Source organism: Leuresthes tenuis, unplaced genomic scaffold, assembly GCF_036924035.1.
Source record: "Leuresthes tenuis unplaced genomic scaffold, fLeuTen1.0.hap1 SCAF_17, whole genome shotgun sequence".
Lineage (NCBI taxonomy): Eukaryota > Metazoa > Chordata > Actinopteri > Atheriniformes > Atherinopsidae > Leuresthes > Leuresthes tenuis.
Genome location: NW_027325371.1, coordinates 18,768,091 through 18,793,190, shown reverse-complemented (window position 1 = coordinate 18,793,190; position 25,100 = coordinate 18,768,091). Strand labels below are relative to the sequence as shown.

Below are 25,100 nucleotides of genomic sequence, written 5' to 3'. Positions count from 1 at the left end.
ATTGATGTATGGTACATCAGAGATTTAATGTAGAAAAAGGGGTACGCCAAGGTTGCCCAACTTCACCTTACATCTTCCTACCAGTTGCCCAAATATTGAACTATTTAATATTACAACGTGCTTTTACTGGTATTAGAGTTTTTGACAAAGAAATTGATAACTTGATAAGATAAGATACTTGATAAGATTATTTTCAAATTCATCTGGAGGAACAGGCCTTATAAAAGATCTGTTCTCTCAAACCCTTTAGCTGAAGGAGGTCTGAATGTTCTGACATTTACTGCACTTAACCAAGTTATGAAAATGAACTGGATTAAAATATTCATTAAAAGCCCAAATAGCATGTGGAACATTATCCCAAATAATTTATTTGTTACTGTTGGCGGTCTCAACTTTTTGTTATTATGTCCTTTTTCAATAGGTAAACTCTCTGTGAAATGAACCAATTTCCATGAAGAAACTCTGTTGTGTTGGAATCTGATCTATAAACTTTTCACCTCACAACTGTATTCTCTGGAACAACGTGTTATGTAGTACACAAAAACAAAACACTTTTTCTACAGAACTGGTTTATAAATAATTTGAACACAGTAAATACTCTGATGAATGCAGTTGGTGAATTTTACTCCTATGAGGCCTTTATGGAAAAATATGGTATTGATACTTCTTGAGAAGAGTTTGACATGGTGATCAAATCTATTCCTATCGGTGTTGTCTCTTTAGCACAGAGCTTACTATCAGTTACTTCTCTACCTGTAACACTCAGCTCTCCTACTATTGCTGGCATCGCAATTACAGACAAGAGATGTAACAATGCTTTTATCAGAAACCAGCTTGTTCGGTCTCTACTCCTATATGTAATCGGTGGACTCTCGTGGACAAGAAACTTTGGAACTTAATCTTCCTGCTACCTTATCAATATATAATTGCTAACAAAATCAAAGAGATTCTGTTCAAAATTGTACATCGTACAAGAAAATATCTGTATATTTAAGTAATGTTTGTACATTTTGTGGATGCATTGGTGAAACCATTGAGCATATTTTTGTTGATTGTGTCCATGTCACTTCTTTCTGGTTCCATCTAAAAAGATATATTTCCCGAAACATATAAAAAAATATTTCTTTCTGAGCAAATTTTAAATACTTCTTATAGTCACTAATCCAAAGGTATCAGCCAATGAAAAATATGTAATTCATTTAATCATCATTTTAGCTAAATATTATCTACACAAAGTGATTTGGCAAAAGACCAAACCCTCCTTTTATAACTTCAAAATAACACATCTTAAAACGTACTGGAACATCATTGAAAAACTAACTGTTTTAGAATGCCACCCCGGTAGATCCGCCCATGGGGCTGACCAATGAGGAGAGAGTCACAGCTCACGCTGCACAATCACTGTGCAGCGCATAGACTGTATAGGTGCAGCACAACAGCTCCAGCGGACAGTTTAACATATGAGCGAGAGATAACCAGATATTTTGCTTGTGCCCTCACTTCCCAGGGCCCTATAGAGGTTGAGGGCTCCTGGGCAATTGCCCATATGGTTAATCCAGCCTTGGGAACAGGGAAGGGATCAAGCCAAGAAGGGAAGCTGGCAGAGGGGAGGTTTCAGTCAGGACGGTGCAACACCTTTTGGGAAGAGAGGGTGTAATTGGCAGTCAGTTAGAGCTGCTGGCTACAAAGACAGCCAAATAACAGGTAGTTAGTTGTCAGCTGCCTCCTTTGGATAGTCAAGGCCATGGTGTAGTTAGGTGTGATCACCATACAGATCTGCAGATTGTCTCCGCCGTTGGCCTGATAGGGTTTTATATTGTGGTGTAGTGGTGAACTATCGGAAATAACTGTCCTGTGGGGATGGAAGGTCTTATCAGCTGGTTCCCTTCCCAGTTTCAGATAGTTTTTTCTGAATGTTTAATAAGGATTGTTATTCCCTCTATCGACTGTTTAGGTAGCAGAAAAGTTTCATATTGTACAGAGGCTGAAGTCTTTGTTGCAGCTGTTTGTAAAGGTTTGTAGTCCCAAGCTGTGTGGCACTTAACTGCATGTCATGTCTCCCTCTTTCCACTCTCTTCTCTGTCGTCTCTCCCCTTTATCTTTCCTATCCATGAAACTAAATGTGAAAGTTAATCGTTAAAAGGCCTTCAGAACATATTAGTATCTGTCTGAAAGGGATCTTCCCCTGTTAGTAGTCTTGTGTGTTGGCACTTGTAACGTCTGTCAGTGTCGACCTTTGACATTTCACATACTGGAAACCTTCTCTCAATTTTAGTTGATGGTTCTTGTCAGTCTAATCTTAAGCGAACAACAAGCTAACATTATGTGAACATTCTGAGCTCACTCGGTTGGCCCAGTCATGTCTTAACTGCTGCAAAATCATAAGTCATTTCTTTGTCCATCTAGTATAATAGGAATTATTCACTCAATCATGAGACTTCTGAAGGTAAATGATAGTACCAGATCATGAAAAGGATCTCTTTAATTCAAATGAAGGAGCTTGAAAGCCAGGAACTCTTTGTTTTTAAAGCAGCAACCTGCTGTCTCTCTCTCTCTCTGCCTCTGGCCCCGTGGGACACATATAGTGATTCACTCTTTCCTTCTAAATGGAGGAACTGAAACGTCTGTTAGGCCTGCGACATTCATTTCACAAATCCTCCCATCGTATCCCTTTTTCTTCTTTTGGTTTGTGTCACAAACACAAGATTGCCTCCACAATAAGAGGAGGGTAACACTACAGCGGAACTCAGCATTACTCACGCTGCTACAGCCATGGTCAAGAAGACCTGTATTGAGGGCAAGTCCTGGGACATCCTCCTTCGCATGTGTGTCAACATAAGGATGGAGCCGAGCCGTGAAGTTTATTCAACAACAAGTGAGTTTCTCAGAAATTGTTTTCTTTTCTTCTTTTTCAGGAAATGTTACTTTTATCAACTTCCTGAACAGGAATTGCTCTGTCGGAGTTTAGGTTCAGTCCCAAAGCAACATAAATACCCTTTTGTTAATCTGAAGTCACTGAATCCCTGCTCATTTAGAATCTGAACAGTGGTGATAAATGTCCAGTTTCTGCTAATTTCCTTTCAGATAGATTTGCTTTTACAAGCATTTTCAATGTAAATGTTTTGTTCTTGTTCAGGCAGTTGTTTCTGTTCTCCTCAGAGCCTGTCCTGATGACTGAGAGCCGGCTCTCTGCCAAGACACCCACTGCCAAGGCCGACTCCATGTCGGTGCTGAGTCCAGCTCTGTGGATTTGTGTGATCCTAGCCACGCTGGGGTCCGTCTTGGCCGTGACTCTGTGGTTTGTCATATTTAGACGACAGACTAGAGACAGCGGCAGCCCCGGTAAGGACTCATGTTAGTTAATAAGATGTTTAAAGTTGATATTTTTACATAAAAGCCAACACACCCTAAGCTGCTGGAAGCAAAAGTGTTTGAGTGTCGATTAAATACTAATCAGAGAATGGGTTAATTCTACCCTAAAAGAACGAGCTGGTGAAGTAGAATAGAGACTTATCGAGTCATCTAAGTCTTAGATTCAAACATTATTAGTTGGCATATTTTACTGGTAAAATGCGTAGTTTTGTAGCGGGGCGCATGTTTAGTCAAAGCAGCCATCTGAGTGGTGTGGAGGAAATGGGCTCGCAGGCAAGCAGGTGATGAAGTGTGACGTTCATCACAGAAACTCCACAGTTTCTGTTCTCTTCTTCTGAAGTGTCCCATGGGTCGGCACCACTCTCTCACCAGCTATTCTGGTTTCAGCACACATCCGTTGGTCTCCACACAACCTTGAAAAAAGACAAACTGACTCTTCATCACCAAAGTATACAAGAGAAAAGACAAAAAGATGGACAAAAATGGAGCTTGAAGACATGAAGCGCTATTTGTGAATTGAAGGATGTACACTTACTCGATGACCCGTACTGAAAACAACTCTCATGTGACATGCCTGCAGCAGCTACTGTGAATGGCCCTGTAGGCCGAAATCAAACATTGTGCTTTATGTAATTGACTCAGGACGTAATTTGAATCTTCAGGAATGCACCTCATATTCACTTTAACAGTAGTATTCTTTTGTCCTTGTTGAATAGACCGTCTTTACACGTCAGTCCACAGCACAACCAACAATGTAGAAAACTACATTAGTCCATTTAGCTGCTGTGAAACACATAGTTGTTCTCATGGCATCAGTCAAATCAGGAGTTTAAGTGAGTGTTGCATTTTGAATGGGGACTCCCTTTCAGCTAGGAATAGCTAAAAAGGGCTGAACAAATGTTTTAGTGTAAAACCCAGTAAACTGCCATTATTTAAAGATAACTTGTTTGAAAACATACAACCTCATCCAGGAACACTGTAAAAAGTATAACTGGAGATGGCTTTGTGGTTATGAATAAATTTCTTATTAAGTGCATCAAGTGCTCATGTGTATTTATATCATCAATGAGATCCGATCACAGTTTATGTTGTAACAAATATGAATATTAAGTGTCTATTTGTGCTGCAGATGAGGCAGTGCCAGACCAGGAGCTTCTTCAGAAAACGGAACCACCTGCCAAATTCCATTCACCACCCTCAGAAAGAAATGGCCAGGCTGAGATGTTTCAGAGAGCAGCAGAGGCCTCCTCACCCTGTCATCAGTTGCCCCTTGGGGCCCAAAAAGGCTCAAAGTGGGAGAGCGGCTTCACCGGTTACATGGGCCCCGAAAGGCATGGCTGTAAAGAGGGAGGCGGAGAGCTGCCTGCATGCAGCACCATGGCGGACCACAGAGTCCCACTTCCTGCCACAGAGCTGGGTGGCACCGCATTAGTTACAACTAAAACTATGTAGAGGGATGTGTGTGTGTGTGTTCTTGTTTTCAGGCATTCGTGGGATCCAAAACTGGGAGTCCGCTATACTCGTGGGGTCCAACAACTTTTATGGGGACCAAATGGTGGGCCTTACATGTTCAAAGGGATATCGAGGGTCAGAACTTTAGAGTAAGAGTTAGGGTTCAAGCGTTCAGCTATGATGGTTAGGTCAAGGGCTCAGGTAATGCATTATGTCATCTGTAAATAATCACAGACAGAGAAAAAACAAGTTTGTGTGTGTGTAAATTTGTCACTCGTGTTGAAGGGACAAATCTCTTTCCATAGTCACATTGTAGGGGCTCATCACCATTCTGGCACAAATACCTGGTGTTCATAATGTACAGTAAACTTTTACACCTCAGGCAGAAGACCTGAAGTGATGGAAACATAACTGTGTGTTGTTTCTCACTGCACACTTTGAACTCACAGTGGTGAGAATTTACCATGTTTTTATGGTTTTCTATAGCAATCAGATCAGTCTACAGCTGTTTTTTTTATATCTTTGCACTGCTTGAAAACGACATATTGTTGTATAGGCTGTATATAGTGTGTGCTGATTTTTACAGCAAAGTGTTGTTGAATGACAAAACAATGTTCTTAACCATGTGCCATATTTCTCACAATATTTAATAAAACGTCAAACAAAAATCATGACAGAAATATTTCAGAAGTCCTAAAAGTAAGGTAGCATCATTGTGCCATGACACAGAAATATGGATTTACACTCACGAGCCAACTTATTAGACACACCTAGATAAAAACTAAAGCTGATAAAGACTGATAAAACAGCCTCCTTCTGTGAGGATTGCACAATTTTTACTAAATCGTTTGAGACAAGTACTGATTTACTTTAATGGTTTCGGAGGCTGTGTGGTTCTGTTGAAATATATAGGCTTTTTTAACATTTTCTTATGTCTAATTTGCATAATCATATCACACAATACATCTACAGAAGGTTTACCGAATAAATTTGCAGGTGAGTGAAGTCCACTGTCTTTGCAGCAGTAAAAGCTTATTTACATGGTAAATAATTTTCCAAACTTTTCAATCAGTTAGCTTGCTGCAGGCAACGCACAGTAAAGTACAGAAGAGTTTGTTCAATGTCGTCAGTCCTTCTGCAGAAAGATAACCCTGTGGTCTCTAATTGGAGCCTCAAGAAGTGCTCTCACAGTGAAGTCCACACACTGAAATGTAGTTATGATAACAAAAGGTGTTTGGTTTTTTTTCAGGCAGGAGTAAGCTAAGGTTGCCATGCACTGTATTTTACAAAATTTTTTTTTAAATAAATCAATGAAAAACTGCTTTAGTTTGTGGAATTTGAATATGTCTCATCGTACCCATATCAACCATTGAACTCTCCCTAAAGTGAGCTTTAAACCTGCAAACAGTGTATTGATATGTCACAATGTCGATGGCTATTTTTCTGTTGTTGTTTTATTTTCTATTTTCATAATAAGTAATCAATGATACTCCATGTCCTTGCATGCACAGTGGCTGTTCAATGTATCCTACCGCTGATCAGCTAAGATAAAAAAAAAGTGTATGCCTCCTTTAAGAACATACCCAAAATGCATACATCTTGTCAACCTGCCGTTGAGCGATTGAGTGCATAGATGTGCTATCTTTAGGCCCTCCCCTCCATTTAATGACAACAAATCTTGTATAAGGGATGGGAGAGTTTTCCTTTTTATGATAATGAGACCAACCGATGCAAAGAAGCTGTTATTTCAGGGTTTGGTGTAGGGACAAGTCTGTGATAAGTGTTGAGAATAGTTGCCAGGAAAAAAAAAGATGATTGTGCCCCAGGGATGTTAGCCTCACCCTGCGTTCTCTGCTGCTGCTCCTCCACCATCACTCCAAACCCTGAATCAACTATGCTGTCTCAAAAAACACAGCAGTGCTGACTTAGACAGACACAGGCAATGACAAACATCTTCAATGTCTTTTAAAGGAAAGCTCTACATGCATGATATCACAGATAGGTACTGGGGTCATCCGTGACGGCCAGGTGAAAGTACTCAGGCGGGCTTTCTTTCTGCATGCTGCTGTCGGTGTCTCTCCAGCGGATTTTGGTGGACAGAGTCTTCCTCTTTTCAAAGCCCTCTTTGCCGGCTCCGCGCTTCTCCAGACTGGACACGATCATCTCTGCCAGATCCTGCTGGAGCCGCTGGAAGTTCTCCCTGAGGCAGTAAAAGTGACATTATTTTTGGCTCATGGGACATGAACGTTAACCCAAAAATGATGACCAGTAGATATGCAGTAAATTTGCAAGTCTAGTCATACTCATAGAAATCCTATTTAGATAAGGGGAAAAAAATAAAAGCCTGTGAAATGTTTGGAACATATCCAAATCAGACTTCACTCACGCTGTTGGTGGCGCTGGCAGATTGTATTTTCCCCCAGTCGCCCCTGTTAACCAGTATGTGATCTCTTTGCCTTTACCCTATAAGTCAGATAAATATACACACAGAAACACAAACAGAAAATTAAAGTCATGTCTTGTATCTGTTGAGTTTCCATGCACGTTTGATGCCTGGTTTTATACACAGAAGAAATACATTTAAACGCTGTCTCACCTTCAGGTATGTCTCTCCTCTTTTTTCAAACTCAAACTTACAGTCTGTCCTCTGCAAGGTGTTTATGGTGGACTGGCTCACGTGAATTCTCAGAGCTGGAAAAACAAAAGAAAAAAATGCAGACTCAAGCTCAGTTTCTTTCTGTGAAAATCAAGAACATTCAGAACTACTGTATGCATGCGTCTCTCTTACGCAGGCCTGTAGACTCCATGCGTGAGGCCGTGTTGACCGTATCTCCAAAAAGACAGTAGCGAGGCATTTTATTTCCAACCACCCCTGCTGCGCAGGGACCTAGGCACATGCACAGAAGCAACCCATTCAATTCCTATACTTCATTTACAACCAGTTAACTGATAACAAAATTATACAAATTTACCTCCAATGCATGTGTCAGATGCTCCATTATTTTTCTAATTTCTCTCTTTTCTGTTTTCTCAGTTCTCACATTTAGATTTTTTTTTTAAATACGTCTTGTACAACACATTCTAGATCATTCACATCCATAAAAAGGCTCCCATAGAATTCAAGAGATTAAGAGTTTTGTGGTTTTGTGGTTTATATTTTCAGTTTTTTGTAGATCCAAATCAAATTGTTTTAGGGAGGACGCAATCATAAATATTCTCGCACCACGAGATTTTGATGGACTTCTATAATCAAGAATGAGGATGATAAGATCATCAGTGATATTTCATACCTGAATGCACACCAATACGGATCCACAGGGGAATCCCTGGCAGGTGCTGCAACTCAAAAGTTCCCACAAATGATAAGATGTCCAGGGCCATGTGGGCAATGTCCACTGCATGCCTGTTGCCGTTCCGTTTGGGTAAACCTGATGCAACCATGTATGCATCTCCTATTGTCTCAACCTGAGATGCAATAAAAATATAGTTTTACTAAAGCAAGTTTTAAGTCTTGGTTAAAGTGACCAAAAAAGTTTGTATGCAATGGAAGACATAGGCAAAATCATTAGTCATTAACAGTAAGCCTGGAGATTTCTGCAGAGCACCACCTTCAGTCTCAGAAACATGAGGTCAGACAATGCTTATTTTCCACCAAGAACAATTTAGGAAGCAATCTTGATGGCTCGCTTGCTGGGACAGAATAAGTAATTTGCATTCAATTTGCATGCACCGTGAGGAACCAATAAATGAGAAGCCAGCACAAGTAACAAATAGCTAGCAGGCAGCTGGTGCATACTAACAGCCTCTTTTAATTATGTTAACTACTAGCTACTGTGACTAGGCCCAGCTAAGCAAGCAGATGCTTTTTATCTGCTTCTGCCGGCAGGTGGAGATGTGAGTCGAGTCAGATTAGCTTTTTCATGATCAAAGCTCCTATTACTGCGCTGCCATCTCTGTAAATTATTTACAACTAATATCTGAATTTAAATTGTTCCACTACCTTGTAGACATCATGGTGATCCAAGATGCTGTCAAAGTTCTTGTAGATCTCGTTGAGCATGTCAACCACCTCCATTGGGGTGCTGTAGTGGCAGAGGGTGGTGAACCCCACAATGTCACTGAAATAGATGGTCACCTCCTCAAAGAGCTCTGGCTCCACTCTGCCCGTCTCCTTTAGGGAGCGCACAACTGGACTGTGGAAACGCAGAGAGAGACGACAATGGGATGCTAATTAGTAACTTTAAAAGATTACTCGTCTGCATTTACAGTAAGTGAGTGTAATATGTATATGCACATGCAAATACAGCTTTGACACAAGCTGGTGCAGGCTCTCGTGACCTCTGCGAGATGGGATATACAATTGGGATTGGGTTAATGTTTAAAACAAGGTTATAATAATACAGAAAAAAAGGTATGAGACAAAAATAGGCGAACAAACCAAAACCAGTTTTATGGTTGTGTCTAGAACTCCTATGACCCACATGGGGGCAGCATAACAAGCTGTGAAAACCACTTTAAAGCATGGAACAACAAAAATTCAGAGATGTGTTTCATACAGTAAAAGGACTGTAATTCCACTCTCATACTAACTTTTGATCTCTGCCAACCACTGTCTGACACAAATAAATGACATAATATAATCTCAAAAACTCTCTGATGATTCAAGATAAAGTCACTTTACCCTTTATACATATATGAAAGAGGATAAGTGCAGCTTTAAGCATGTTCCTGCTTCCAGTAACCTGCAGGTGTATACAACCAGATAAACCTACGCAGGGAGCAGCATAAAGTTGAGGCGATCCGCTCTGTCCCTCTCAGCTTTGTACAGAAAGGTTCTCTCCTCCACAAGATTTTCCAGGGTCCTGGAATACATCTGCAGACGACGGATCAGGTTGTCCATGTAGGTCTCAGTAGCCTGGTTGTGGAGGTTACTTTGGCACAACATAAAATACAAGATTGCAGTTTAGGTGGGAAGCTACTCTACGTGCACCAATGTGACATTTCATAGAGATGATTCTACGTCTTACTAAACTAATGTGTTGCTGTACCTGAAAATCTTTCCCAGTGTTAACTCTATTTTCTTGAAATCTGGCCTCCGTTCAGGGTCTTCATCCCAGCAGTTCTTTATCAGCATGTAGAGCTGTATGCAGCGTTATGTATAAAAGAGAAGAAAAAGAACGGGGGGGGGGGTATTTAACTGCAAAGGGGAAAAGCAGCTTTACAATATAAACTATAAACACTCAGAATGTGTTTACAGCTTCATAGTGTTACCTCGATCTCCCTTTCTGATGCACCTTCAAAGTTGAGGTCAGGTCTGAAGACCATGTTGTTTCTGGGATTTTGCACTCTGTAGATCTTCTCTGAGGGATAGCAACAACAGTGGGTTAAATGGGGCAATAATATTGCCCCATTAATACTGAATTATGAAAAAACTCCTTTATGCAAACAAATTGAAGTTTTTCTCACAAGTGGACACTTGCATTTAGTAGATTTAGTTGTTTATGGCATTATGATTGTCACTTACCTGCAGTATTAGAGCAGTACTGTGTGTAGAATGGGGACCGCCTCGTGACAATCTCATGAGCAATGATGCCGTAACCATAGACATCACCTTTCTGAGACACCCCATCTTTACGGAGGTGCTCTGGGGCTGTCCACACATCTGAGAAGAGGGGAGAGGAAACCTTTGACATATCCTTTATAGTTTTCATTTACAAATAATAACCAAAACTAAAACAACAACCAAATAGATAAACACCCACTACCTATATACATACAAATATAGACATTTTTCTTCTTTTTTTTTTTTTAAATAAAAAAAAAACAAGTACAAGTGATTCTTCAGCCACACCACACAACACACTCCCAATACCCCAAACTGAGACAAATCCCTCTGGTTCTGAGGTCATTTTATAGTAAATTCGACTCTCAGACGTGCTGCCACCAGACCTTTGAACATGAACTCTACGACTGTAGATCCTGTTCCCTTCATTTTATTTAGCTTTGAAAGCCAAATGCTCATATTTGTCTGACAAATCAAAAAATTAACTAAACAAAGTGCAGTGCAGGGTATTTAGGACCAAAAATGAAGAGACTGTCCTCTAAATTGAGTTCCAGCCCATGGAGCCAACCTTTAAGCAGGGAAAAAAGTGAAACTAGTTTTGGACATTTCAGCCAGAGATGTTCTAGAGTTTCCTCCACTTGGCAGAACACACAATGACTCCCTACTCTTGGATCTATACGGGCTACATGTCTGTTCGTAGCAACAGCCACGTGGATGCTACTCTTAGGTGTTCCATGAGAAGCACAGGGAACTTCCCCTGAGCTGCTGCCTGCTCTCAGCTCTCTGTGTGGACAGAAGGAGCTCTTGTTGCTGACATCCCCGCACTCAAAACACTTCATGCTGCCTGCGCTGGCATAAACAGTGTAAAAGCCGTTTTCAAAGTTTACTTTGAATGACGCTTCTAACATCTGAGAGAGATTGCTCAGGTCCATGAACGCCTGCCTCCGTAGAGACTGAACATGCCGCAGCTTTGCGTCTTTGCAACCCAGGCAAACTGTTTTGAACCCGGTGGCGAATTTTCTAAAGGAAGCCAGCTCCTTTGCTAACAGGTCATTGGGAATGAACAGGGGAACACCTGTTATGGTGACTCGTGTAGCAGGCACAAACAGTGGTGACATGTTCACATACAAATTGTCTAATACGGTATAAGACCCATCTGAACCAGTGTGTGAACCAACTTCACAGCTCAGACATTCCCAACTCTCTCAATATCTCCACACTCCACAAACGCTCACACAACTCCCAGCATGCAGTGCAGAGAAGAGAAGAGAGGAGAGTCTGACTCTCTGATGATCTCAGTGTTAACATGAATGGTCACCCTTGGTGATGATCAAAGTCAGTCTTACCTCTGCCTGGCCTTAAGATGGTGTGGCAACCAAAGTCAGTTATCTTGACCACCATGCGGTTATCAACCACACAGTTGGTGGACTTGAGGCGACCGTGAACCTGAATGTTACTTGAGTGAAGATACGACATGCCCTGTGGAAGACATACAGCAAAAGGGAGTGATGAAAAGGATGATAGAACCTGGATAGTTGCTATGGAATTGATTTTTGTTTTATCATTATTTATTTTTACTGCAGATGCTTTCATCTTGTACCTGCAAGTGTAAATTAGCTTTACCTAGCTTTACCCACTAATACAACCCATCACAGAGCCTTCCTTTTGGATAATAGTGTGGACAGTGTGGTGTTTCCAAAAGAGATATTTTCTACTGAATTGTCTGACCACGATACATATTTGAGTGTGTCATTGGTAGTTACAGATCCCTCTGAATCTGGAGAAGCTGATGACACATCACAAGGTTAATATAAGGCTTCATCTTTCCACAGAAAAAATTTCTATTTGTGAATGTAATGTGAATGTAGTGCTTGGAAAAGGCTTCCCACTGAAATCAATTGCCCATGTGTCTATATCAGATAACGATGAGTGATGGTTGTTGATGTAGTACTGTCTGAGGGATCAGAGCCTTTTCTGGATAGTTTTTTTTTGTACTAAAATCATGTTTGTTTGTTTTTAACTTTATTGCAAGTTTTTTTGGAATGTGTTGCAAGCCTGAAGTGCAAAAAATGGATGCAACTAACTGAATTAAACTGATGAGACACAATAGGTCATAGCTATGGTTCATATGATTTGCAATGAAATAAAAGTAAAAATTAAAGTAATTTGATAAGCATTTCTCAGGCGTTCATGGACCTGAGCACTCTCTCTCTGTTTCTGAATTGGGGCTGAATTACCTTTGCTATGTCATACATGACTGATATCTTAAACTCCATGTCCAAGAAGGTTTCATCTGGGTAGGAGATCCTGTCATTAAGAATGTACTAAAAAGGGAAAAACAGAAAAAGTTAACATTGTGTTGCCTTTTTCATTCCGCTTACAGGCTGAATTCAGTAAAAGATAAAAGTGGAACGCGCATGAGTCACTCTGTCTGCCAGTGTTTGTGCAAGCGTGAGATTAGGTGCCCTCACACAAATACCATAGTGCTCTCTAAATGGGGTGTCATAAATCTTCAAGTGAGCAGTAAAGCTACTGAGAGCAGTGTGGAAAGGAGGCCACTGAGCTCTGTCATAAATGGCTTATTTGTCAAGTAAGAAGACGTAAGGTCTTAGAAGTATTGCACCAAAAAACAGTCATGCTCCATACAGGGTGTGTGCAAAAAAAATATACATCAAATAATCACAAAATTAAAAGCAAGATGTGTATTGTAGGTTAATTTACAACCACCAACATATGAAATGGTTTATACCCAAATGAATATGTAGCTAAACCGGTCAATACCTCCATTAGGGCAGTACAATAAACTCCAAAATACTGAAATTTAAATTACATATAATTTGTACATGTGTGCCTAAATGCATCCATATCCCTTTAACCTCTTATCTAATGTTTAAGATGTATGATATTCCATGTCTTTTTTAAATGACTTCTAAGCTAGATAACATACAAGCGTATGGGATCAAATCTGTGGGCAAAGAGTTTCACGAATAGAGCAGAAGGATCAAACCCATTAGATGGGTTCAGCTGGACCCGATATTCAGGAAAAACACAAAACAAGGCTCTTACCCTGAGGGAGCCCCTCTGACACAGCTCAAACACCCCAAACACACCATACTCAAATTTCACCGTCCCATAAAACTTAGTCAAGTTGTAGTAATCAATGCGCAGCAGCTGAAACATAAAGACATTTGGGGGATGAAATTAAATGTAATATATATTGCAATCAGTATCGTGTGTTATAAATGTAACATCTAATTACATATATACATATGCAGTAAATATATATACAGTATATATATTTATATATTTATTTTTAAGTTACAACACAAAGATGTCTTACAGTGTTAAGCTCAATTTTCTGAGCCTCGGTGAAATCTGCATCTGAGTGTTTCAGTTCTTTCAAGATAACAGGCTGGAGAATACAAAGAATTAAAAAGCTGAGTAAAACAGTTTTGACGTGATCATTATCTTCAAATCAATATTCTTTATTAAACTAAATACTGATTCTTGGAAATTCAAATATTTATACCTTCCTGTCATAGCGGCCTCGATGAGTATAGTATGTACTATCTTTTCTCTTCACCTCTTCAATCTGTTTCATAAGCACAAACACACCACAGATAATTAGCGCCCCAGGTTACAGGCTTGTAAAAGACCCCCCACATGTATTTATAGACACATATAACGAAGGAGAGACATAGCTACTTGAATTGGATGGATTTTGAGTCTCTTTCAGGCTGTTCTGTGTGTGGGCATTCTGTCAAAATGTCATAGAAAGGACAAATGTCCGCCCCCTATTGTCTCTTTGCTGGGATACCCCAAGGCTCGATATTGGGACCCCTTCTCTTTACAATTTACATTGCCTCCTTAGGCAAAGTGATCAATTTGGATGTCTTCTTGTATTACAGCTACACAGTTGACACCCAACTGCATCGTTCATTTTTTTGTTTTGTTTGTTTTTTCTTGTGGTTCCTCAATGGAGAAATGAGCAGCAACTCTACAAAAGCTCTTCAATTGTCTATTGCTTTGGATAAATCCAAATTTGCTAAATTACTAAATGCAAATGTTTAGTAACTAATAAATTAGTAACTGTAAATTTTGTAATTTGTTTTGTGTTACCACCACCTGGTTATCGTTTTTTTTGCAGATGGAAATCTTTTCTTGAATTGATGATGCTCACCTTCAGAGAGACCTCCTTCTCATCAAAAGGACAGATCAGGTGCGGGTCAATGTGGGACCACCTCTTCTGCATACGACGCTCTTTCCTGTTCTGCCTAACAGTACAAATATAGGCATTAAACACATACACGAAGAACACGAGATAAATCATCGGATTCACTCAAAGGGAATGCAATTACAAATATCTTTATGAGGCACATAACTAGAGGAATAACTTCTAGCCGGGCAGTTCCTTTAGGTTCAAGTGAAACTGTGTTCCATTCCTCCAGGTCCACAAGCATTTTATCAATGACACTAAAGTGAGAATTTATGCCTTGTTTTCCTGTCCGCTAAATGCTGCAGATGCTGCTTTATCTTGTCAGATACAGTAATGTTATAATTCCACATGCGGTATTTGAAGTAATGCAGTTGAGAAAATGTGTCTGCCATTTACCTGTAGAAGATGAGAGCGATGGCCGTTACCACCACAACACTGACTCCCAAAACAATCACAATTATATCGTATTCAGCTATGCCTGGAAGCACATGTGCAATGGCATTAATCTAAAGAAATATACAGTGTCTTCACATTATACCTTTTCCCTATTATGCTCACCTAGAAATTCCGAATTTTATTTCTGAGTCTAACAGAATAGGCTTATAAGTTATATAATAATAACATATATAATAATTTTCTAATACTGTTCTGTACTTCTTGGCATCATTTCTTGTCACTCACTGAAATGCTAAGATATTAGCTCCTGTCTTCTCCAATTGGTCAAATGTCAAAAATGGTGAAATGAGACAGGCGTTTATTTTTTGTTTAAACTGTTCCGAACGAGACACTAAGCAGCCTTTATGTAAATGTATTACATGGTGATGTACATAACTTTTTGAAGAAGCCTGCCCTACAAAGGCACTCATGGTTTCTTGAAGTTTAAAAGGTGTTACCGTCTACTTTTTCGGGTTCATCATCCGGCAGATGGCCTTCTTTCCAAGGTAGGGAGGGACTCGGGTGAAAATCTATGGTTTTGTTTTGAGATGTATCAAACACTGCCAGAGTTTCATACTTGAGAGAGACAGAAGCAAAGAATTAATACAGCTGTTCACCTTTACATTAGTTGTGTTAGCCGGTCAATGGGCAGTAGTCTCACCTCGCCAGTGGCAGTTGATGTGTAAATGATGGTGAAGTTAGCATCTCTGTCACCATGCTCATCTAGCACATAGTATCCTCCCATACCTGCTTGCAGCGAAAACACACGCACACAGGTACAAATGAACAAACACTAAGATATTTTTGATTTGCACTGCATTAAAATTGGATGAGTGATAGATGTTGCAATGAACTATTTTATCATACAGAATAACATGAAAGAATACCACAGTCTCGAGAAGTATCCCTCATGTCTGTGTTACCAGGGAACAATATAATACATAATACAGCAAAGGCAAATGATCAGGATGGGTGTTAATGTTTACATGAATTAGACATTAGCACAAGACTGGATGTTATACTTTTTAAAGCATATACAAGTCCTCACAGTGCATTTGAGGTCAGTAGTATGCCCCAACTTTCTGCCCTGTGGCAGCAAAACAAGCCCAAATCATCAGCCCTCCACCACCGTACTTAAAAGTTGGTATGAGGTGTTTGTGCTGCTACACTGTGTTTGGTTTTCACCCAACCCGGTGCTGTGCATTATGATCAAACATCTCCACTCTAAAGACATTTTTCCAGAGATTTTGCTGTTTGTTCTGATGCAAGTTTTTAAATCTAAGCTGTGCTGCCATGCTCTTTTAAAAAAGAAGAGATTTTCTCCTGCCAACCCTCCAAAACATGCCATACTTGTTCAGTATTTTTTGCCTTGTACTGACATGTAACATTTTTCAAGCTAACTGAGGCCTGTAGCGTCTGAGATGTAGTTCAGATATGTCCAGTCTTTCAACAACAGTGTGAAGACTGATCATAGCCAACAAGAATTGATTATTTCAAGTTATAGCTGATGAAGCTGGTTCTTCTGCTTCCTTACTTTGGCTTAATTTCTCTTACATGACTGACACTGTGTAAATTTGCATTTGAGTTGTTGTTCACCTGAGGTTATATTTAACTAATTCCCTTCCTGATAAGGACCAGATAATTATTTTTACTTTCTTTTTTTGTTTGTTCTGACCTGAGACATGAGGCCTTATAATTGAAAGGGGCTGTTCTTTCTTTTTCACGTGACTGTAAACACATTAGTACTGATACCTCTGTAATTACAATATTATTATTATAATGGCATGTGACACCACATACAAAACCTGCTCTATGCTGTTTTGTGGTTTTCAAGATACACTTTTAATTCTGCCTCCCACTGTTGATCACTTGATCATACACACCGTTAAAAGAGACTTTTCCAAATGGGTGGTGACTCAGGGCCACATCAGTTGATCTGTTGTTACGTTGCCGGCTGAGCATCCTCTCCCTGAGCACTTTACCAAACAGCAGAGCCCCATCATGATATCCAGCCACATAGTCATTTATCTGTCCATTGGATTGAAAGACAGAGAAAATAAAGACTATAATACTTTGTTGAAACACATTTTCCTTGTGGTCTTGTTTGGTTGTTCAAGGTGCAGCTCACCGTATCGTTGTATGAAGAGTTTGATCCATAGGTGTAGTTCCTCTGTGGCAGAGTGACAACTAGGACGTTTCGCATTCCCACAGCAGCTGTTGAGTTGATATAATACTCAGGGCTAGACAAGGATAGGAGATTATACTTTAAGTATAATTTGTACACTTGTTAACAAAATTCCACACCTGTTTCATTGTTTTTCTTTAAAAGCGAAATGGTGGAATCCCATCCAAGCTTACTTGTACAAATCAATGAGAATGAACATGATGTCGGGATGAAGCGACTTCACCCTCTGATTTATTGAAACCACGTCACTGACGCCGCCACATAAGATGAAAACTGAAAGAAAGAATCACACAAAAGGATACAAGGGTGAAGGGAAGGAAGATGTTTGAGGAGTTATTCATATTTAGCACTTTTTTTTAATTGTGTGACTATGCATCTTAAGGCTGGTGCAACTCTGGTGGAAGCCGCGCATTTCACAAATTAACCACACAAATTAAACAATTATTTGAAATCAGATTTCACAACAAAAACTTGAGAAGTGGTGAACATAAAAAAATATATATATTAAAATGTGAACTTTCTAAGAGTAAAACCATGCTGTTAAATCTCTATGAGTGTACAATAGGGAGTGTACAACAGAGAATCGGATGCTTTTCAGCCTGACCAGCTTTTTGGGGTCATTAAACGCACCATGTAAAGACAGTAGCACTCAGAGATGCACATTTTTTCCAATATGTTTGTGCACCATCTCCATAGCGCTGGAAAAAACAAAATTATATTCTTTTTCACAGAATGTGAACACACAATGCCCACAAGTGACAAATGTTAAAGAGATTTCACTGGACAAAGAATTTTTTCACATCATGTATTTTCCCCTGTCTTTGTCATGTTTTACACTCAAGTCACAAATACAGAACTTTACTTTAAGTTCAATTGCTTTTTAAAAAATGTTTGACCTTTTGGATTTTAAAATAAATGCCTTTATCCAGGAACTTGGAACTCTTTATTTTTTTTTTATTTAAGGTGATAGAGATAGATAATCGCGAGCTTGCTGCACTTTTGAAGAAAAGGTCAAAATCATTCACGTTAAATGCTTTCAAAGGTTGAATATTCAGTGAAAGCATTACAACAATTATTTTGTGTATGATACATTTTTGTTTTGAGAGAAGAAAACCAAATCAGAAAATGAAAAGTAAAAGAAAAAAACAGAAATTGCAAATAGGGCATCTCTGTTGTGCAACGTTACTTGGCAGAGAACACAAAGCATAGCTCAGGCTGCAGGGAATTCAGTTTTTATTTCCTCATAAAACTGATCTATATCAAGGGTTCTTAAACATCAGTACTAAGTTTCTTGCCAATCCATTCAATAACTGTGGTTACATGTCTTTCAAAATTACAAATGGGATTTCGAAATTCTTGCGGTTCCATAATCCTGGAACCGTGAATTTGTTTGTTCAGAGGCTGATGTTGATTCTCACTTCAAATAGACCTGCTATCATCGCTACTGGTAAATTAAAGGGATTTATCCTCCAGATACTCCAACTTCTCAACAAAGTTTCACGGGTAACTTTTTTTGTTGACTCATTTCCAGTTTGAGTAAGGTATTAATACATCTCAAACCTGAATTTCAAATGGATATAATACAAACACCCACTGTTGCTGTGTCTTTTTGGAGATTCCAGCTTATCAAAAAGTTCCTTCTCCCCACGCAGCATTTCTCTTTTTGTGTGGATGTTAAATCCGGCTGAAGGTGCTTCCAGTGCGTTGTTGTACCTGTGGCAAGAGTATCAAGAGCAATGAAGCAAAAAATATGGCATATGATGGAGTGCACTCAAGTTGACTTGTGGTTGCACTGACTCACCATAAGCACTCCTCAGATACATTGGCAGAACTCTTGTAGACATACACTTTCTCCCAAACACTTTTAAATGGCAGAGTTTCATTCATAAACCTCACTAACAGATCAGAGACTTTTCGCGCTGGAGGCAGAAGGCGGGTCAGTTTGGGTTTATAGTCACATGAGAGGCCAAAACTCCCCGCAGAGATGACAGGAATGCTCAGGCTCAAGCCGATTTCCTCACTGCGGCAGATAAAGGGGTGAACATTCAAAAGTCAATAAGCTGATAAAATCTGTCTGATTAGAGCAAAACTGGGTCATACTTACTCTACTAACTGGTAGGTGGCAAAAGTGCAAGAAGGCCCCAACATGACACATCCAACTTCATTATTACTCTGCATCAGAGGGTTACAGTACAGTTGAGTTGTTATCATGCACGTATTAAAAGTGTTCCATTCAGTGTGTGCAACAACGCAATTACTCGGGTTGAGGTGCATTCAGTTATCTAAAGTAAAAACTGTTTTTTTTCTCACTGTCTATATTGATTAACTCAGATGACTCATCATTAAGTGTCGCTGTTTATCTATTGACTTAAACTCTACCTCTAGTGTTCTGTGGTTTCCACCTGCTCGGCACCAACCTTTTGCTTAAGGCAAAGGCCGTTGCAGATGTTTTTTCACTAGAAACCCAATATACAGCATCGCGAGCCTGCATTGGTTTATATATTTGTCACTTGGCTTTCTGCTTCAATATTAACAGTCGTTTTAATGCTGTTAATGTTGGGAGCCAACAGTTTGCAGAGAAGCAGGCTGGTCAGTGATGCTCACGCAGAACTGGCCTTGACTGTTGATTGACTGATTAATTGGTTGTTGTTTTAATGACTTGATATTTTCCTTTCTACCCTATGACGTCAAAATACCTCTGATAAATGCATGCTTTAATAATCTAATGTGTGATAACCATCTGATCACGGAGCAATAAATATATAACTTTGCCAGCTAATAGGTCATCTAGGGATAATAAAGCCAATTTCTAAAAAAGGAACCTGTAATCACAATAGAAGTGGTAACAGAATTACAAAAATACCTCGGATCTTATGACTTTTTACAGTAGCTTCAAGTAAAATACACTTTAATTAAAACTTAAGTGAGGGGACATCTCTTTCAGTGACTTTTTTAGCAAAATCACTGAAAAATAACTGAAAGATATTTGAGTTTGAAGATTCTTATCTTAGCAGTTTTAATTAATTTCATCTTCATGCGTCCCCGGATAGACACCCTTTAATGTCTTTTATTCATTACATTTGACCACACTTACATCTAGCAACTTTAGTATTGCTACTCCCTCGCAGGTGCTGCTCCCACAGCCCTGCCTGTTGTACACGGTGGTGTTAAACCCGTTGTAGTTTGCCGTCAAAGCGAAATCTAAGCCTTGAGTCATGAAAAAAAAAAAGTAAAACAAGAGTTATTAATATCATGAATTAACTCATTAATCACTTAAGGTTGTAAGCTTAGAATAGACCGTCCTTACCACCTTGAGATTAAATATTTGTTCTTGTTTTCTACCATAAAGAATGCCAAAAGTTCCATCAACAGCAAGAGGTTTATTAATTGATCACATTAAGGTGAAAAGAACCTGACATACTGATGGCAGTAAGAGTAAAGCGCATTTTTGTTTATGTGGTACTTCATGTTGTAAATTTTCTGAACTTTTATTAGAAAATGTTCCGTTAAAACAGGAGTAACATGCACATTTGAGAGACTGTCCTGCAGGAAATGTGCCCATGGGTTGTTCATTCATGCAGGCACCTTGCAGGACCTACAGTATGTTATGTTTAAAGAGCCTTTGTTCGTGAGAACAACTGCGTGTGAATTGTAAAATAAACAGGATTGTTTTTTAGCCCTAACCAGGTACTGCTATTTGTCAAACCCAAACAGGAAATGACATCTGTGTTTTAGTTAGGTGTTGTCATGCTATTGACTGAACATAAATGAGAAGTTAAAACACAGATGCCGTATGCTGGTTTTGATCTTGCATCACATGTACCAATGATGTACCATCCACCCCATTCGCCCTCCAGATGAGGATTTTGCGGGTTGCCAAACAAAAGACTTGAGAATATCATCTGCTCAATTGTAGAAATGTTCATAACTACTAATCGAAACTGTTAAATGGTCTGATCAGACTAAAAATGTGTCATGTAACAACCATAACAAGTTCGGACTGAGCCTTTCTGGCCCATTCGGTATTATTTCTTTACCAGATCAAGCGTGATGGTGTAAATCTTTTGATAATCCGATCAGCAGGGAAATGTAATCATGTATCATGATTAATCTGGTTGTTTCTCTGTGAGTGGAATGAATATGCACACACTCAAACCACCCTATGAGCATCCGAGGAATAGATGCAGAAACAGGGATAGTAATGGTCTTTGAAGGACACTTTTTTGTTGCAAAGATTGTTGAACATTCTCCTTTCCTGTATTGCTTTAAGATTAGTCTGCAAGCAATAAGACCAGGTAATTTAGTCCTATTCATGTTATATCCAGCCACCAAAGGCTACTTCCCAGTAGTATCTCCCAGAGTTATTTCAGAGCAAACTTTTTAAAAAGTAAAGAAGTTTAGGTGGACAGACGTTGTTGATCAGTCAAGACTTCTACTGAGTAATTTGTATATTCTTTATTTCCTGCAATTGTAAAAAAAAAATAGCTGGGAAAACTTCCAATAAACCAATAAGTTTCTATAGTCCTTTCCAGGCATTGAAAGCACCTGTGGCTGTTAATAGGAGTCTTCAAAGAGCACACACATTATTATAACTGATGTAATTTTAGTCATTTCTGCAGAAAGTTTATCTTTTTATGAATACAGGGATTACCCAATGGGTGGACATTATTTATTCAGATTCTTGCTAAGTACCATGCCTAGCAGCTGAGCTTTGGCTACAAAAAGCCAAACTAACATCAGATAAATGCTGAACTTGAGGCTTTGCTTGGTGTATGCATCCATCCTTCTCACATTCTTTTCTATGGATAAATCTTGTTTCTGACACAACCAACTTTATTCAGTTTGTTATATAAAAAAAGTCATATGAAAATACAAAAAGTCTGGCTGACTGAATTAATATTTCTAAGACTGTCATTAGTGCCCTGCAGTTCCAAAGATGAAGTTATCAACCATGGTTGATTTTTAATTTTTTCTTATGTGTTTGCATATACAAGTGAAACTACAAAAAGCTTCAAATTCAGTAGCTACAAGAATCACTGACCATGAGTTGAACCGTCAATGTGCTGTTCAAAATATGACAACTTTACCAGTGCAACACGCCGCTCACAGCAAGCTGTCCCTGATTAGCCATTGTTACACGACATAAAAGAACTGAGATATTTTTATCTAGTTACATGAGGTGTTCTCAGCTTGAGCGCATGAGAAGATCTGATTCTTAATCCTAAATTTTACTAATTTAATGTTCTTTTGTCTCACTGTCTGACAAACTCAAGTAAGTACTTTAATTAAAACAACATATATTGTTTGGTGGTTCATAAAACGAGAAATTAATTCAAGTAAGTTGTCTTTATGATTTGACAAAGAAATGCATTCTTTTGGATTGAACTAAGATACAGTTACATTTCAGTGCAAGTACGGAGATATTAGTGAGGATACGCAGCCCTGCGACTCTGCAATGCCTCTCATTCAAAACATTCTAGAAAGAGCTTCACACCTCGGCTGCATGTCTTTAAATGTGTGAGTGGTAATAAAAAACAACTGAAATGAAAAGAAGAAATGGGCGTGTCTGAATTAATCATGAATCTAAAATTTTAATCAAATGTGAAATCTTTATTATAATTACCATTTTTTTAAGCTGTCCACAAAAGAATTCACTTTAGTTCATGAAAGTTATTATCATATGTCTTATAACCCTATTATAGTTATCATAGCACACATCCAGCCATGTTTAGGATCAGTCCATACCATGGTTGAGGTTCTCCAGTCTATCCGCTTCAATGGCTTGTTCTACGGCCTTCTGCACAAACGGTCGACTCCATCCATAAGTGTTATCCTCCAGCAGTACGACATTCATGGTGTATCGACGGTTTGATGATAAACATTTATCCAGCATTTTGCTGGCGGCCGCCACCATTATCAGCACTCCCAGGTAGGGTAAACTGTGCCACCGGAACATTCTCAATCCTCGAGGCTTGCTTTATCTCTCAGAATCCTGCGCCTTCTCCAGTTTCTACATGTCAATAAAAAATAAATCGGTTCTAATAAACAGAAGGCAGAAAGCTTTCTGTTTTTGTTTTTTTTCTTGTCCACCAGAAATTATCCTCAAACGTCCAAAAACAGAAGTAAGTAGATCTCCTCAGTGACTAAGCAGAAGTCCCACTGTTTCTTGATTTACTAGCCGACATCTAGATAAGTAAACAAAACAAGCTTTTGAGTAAGATCGTCCCCCCAAGCTCTTACAATACAAAAGAACGATGGGATTGGGGACAGGAAATTGCAGTCTTATGTCCCTTCAAATGAAGCCTGAGATCAATACTCTACTTTGTTGTAGGCTGGTTTACCCTCTTCCTTGCGTTAATGAACAACTGTCAAGTGACATTCTGTGCACGACTCAGAGGGAGGGAGGGCAGAAGAAACCTTCCAGTGTCCATCTGAACTAACACCTCTTTTCCAGAACGCACTGCGATAAGAGATATGAATTATTAGACTTCTTCCACATTACTGTCCGACAACAATGTTTGTTTCTGTCACCTTTGCTTCTGTAACAATGATGCAAGAGAGGGAATAAAATGTAGATATTCGCTTGATAACTACACAATGAGCCCAGACAGAATTTGTAAGTCAATAATGAAATAGAAACCTGCACAAAATGGAATATGTTCAACTTATTTATCATCACTTTCTAATACACTGTGGCATGTTCTGAGGACTATTTCTAAGCAGAAGTGTAAAAAATCTGGCATGTTGAAAGGGACAAGGGTCACAGGATGCCATAAAAGTGTAGGCTTGTGTGGAGCTGATAAATATTGTAGGTTATAAAAGCAGGGTGGATTAAGCCTGTAAATGTCTGCTCATTAACCATTTTCAACTCACTCTGAGAATGCCGGTTTAAATCCGATCCAACAATAAAAAGAAATCAGTGCTTATTGTAAAAAGGTCGACTAAATTTACTGAAGAGTACCTCAAAACACTCATCTGCATCTTTACAAATATTACACGCTTGTTAAAATACCCCCTAATTAGAGCAAAACGCATCAGTGTGATTACATCCACATTACTTATGTCATCACAGCCAGATGAAGTCAGTACTGCAATTATTACATGGTTGATAAATAACCAGCAATAGTATTGAGTTCAGAATCAAAGTGATCACATAGAAACCTATCTGATTGTGAGGCTCAGTTTTTTTACGTTAACTAACAACCATTAATGAATGTATGTATTCAAAATGAGTGACTTTTTCCTTTGTGCATCATGGATACAAACAAAAAGACTAAATGGTTTCACCGACCAAATCAGGCCGTGGAGGTGACTCCTAACAGAGACTTTATTTGTATGTATTAAACAAAATTTGCTAGACGAGCCTTGCTGCTCTGTGGCTTTCACCCAAACCTTGAATAGGAAGAAGTCAATGCATGAATTGAATTGAATAATTCTTCATCCAAAAAAGGGGAATTATTTTTGATAACTTTTTAACAACACATCAATAATTTGCAGCAGAACGATCAAAATCTTTAAGGAATTAAAAATACAAAGTAACACATTCAAAAAATAAAACAGATGCTTACATAGAAGACATAGTTTTAAATTTAAAACGAGCCTTGACTGAAAATGAGAAAAGATTTGAGGACTGGTAATGTTTTGTTCATGCTCTCAGATCTTAGCCTCACGCATGGCGTCATGCGCCAAAACTGACGTCACAAAAGCTGCTGCTCCGTGCACTTTGGTGTTGTTTTGGGCAGTTGTCCACCTCTCCATTTTTGTGACCTGATGCTGGCTGCACAATGTGCGTATTTAAAAAACAGAACGAGTGTGTGAGCAGGTCTGTCCCTACAACCGTCTGTATGACTCGTCAAAACCCGAGAACGTACAGCTAT

The 25,100-nt window shown here is 39.1% G+C and overlaps 2 protein-coding genes across 2 annotated transcripts; one reads left to right on the top strand and one right to left on the bottom strand.

Annotated features, from left to right (window-relative positions):
• Nucleotides 1-2,433: 2,433 nt before the first annotated feature.
• Nucleotides 2,434-5,492, top strand: LOC140273615 (uncharacterized). The gene is made up of 3 exons (XM_072369233.1): nt 2,434-2,875; nt 3,160-3,342; nt 4,502-5,492. Exons 1-3 carry the CDS (start codon nt 2,773-2,775, stop codon nt 4,822-4,824), a joined length of 609 nt encoding a protein of 202 aa, XP_072225334.1. The 5' UTR covers nt 2,434-2,772; the 3' UTR covers nt 4,825-5,492.
• A 1,315-nt stretch (nt 5,493-6,807) lies between these two features.
• gucy2ca (guanylate cyclase 2Ca) lies at nt 6,808-23,298 on the bottom strand. Its single transcript, XM_072368610.1, has 27 exons — nt 22,969-23,298; nt 20,318-20,430; nt 19,328-19,395; nt 19,025-19,243; nt 18,818-18,936; nt 17,397-17,496; nt 17,167-17,278; nt 16,922-17,066; nt 15,700-15,785; nt 15,497-15,614; nt 15,000-15,081; nt 14,568-14,661; nt 13,917-13,979; nt 13,728-13,799; nt 13,454-13,558; nt 12,625-12,711; nt 11,734-11,866; nt 10,349-10,486; nt 10,096-10,184; nt 9,873-9,964; nt 9,597-9,755; nt 8,825-9,017; nt 8,115-8,289; nt 7,613-7,711; nt 7,421-7,515; nt 7,211-7,287; nt 6,808-7,024 (listed from the first exon to the last, which is right to left on the bottom strand). Exons 1-27 carry the CDS (start codon nt 23,177-23,179, stop codon nt 6,817-6,819), a joined length of 3,252 nt encoding a protein of 1,083 aa, XP_072224711.1. The 5' UTR covers nt 23,180-23,298; the 3' UTR covers nt 6,808-6,816.
• Between the last annotated feature and the right edge of the window lie 1,802 nt (nt 23,299-25,100).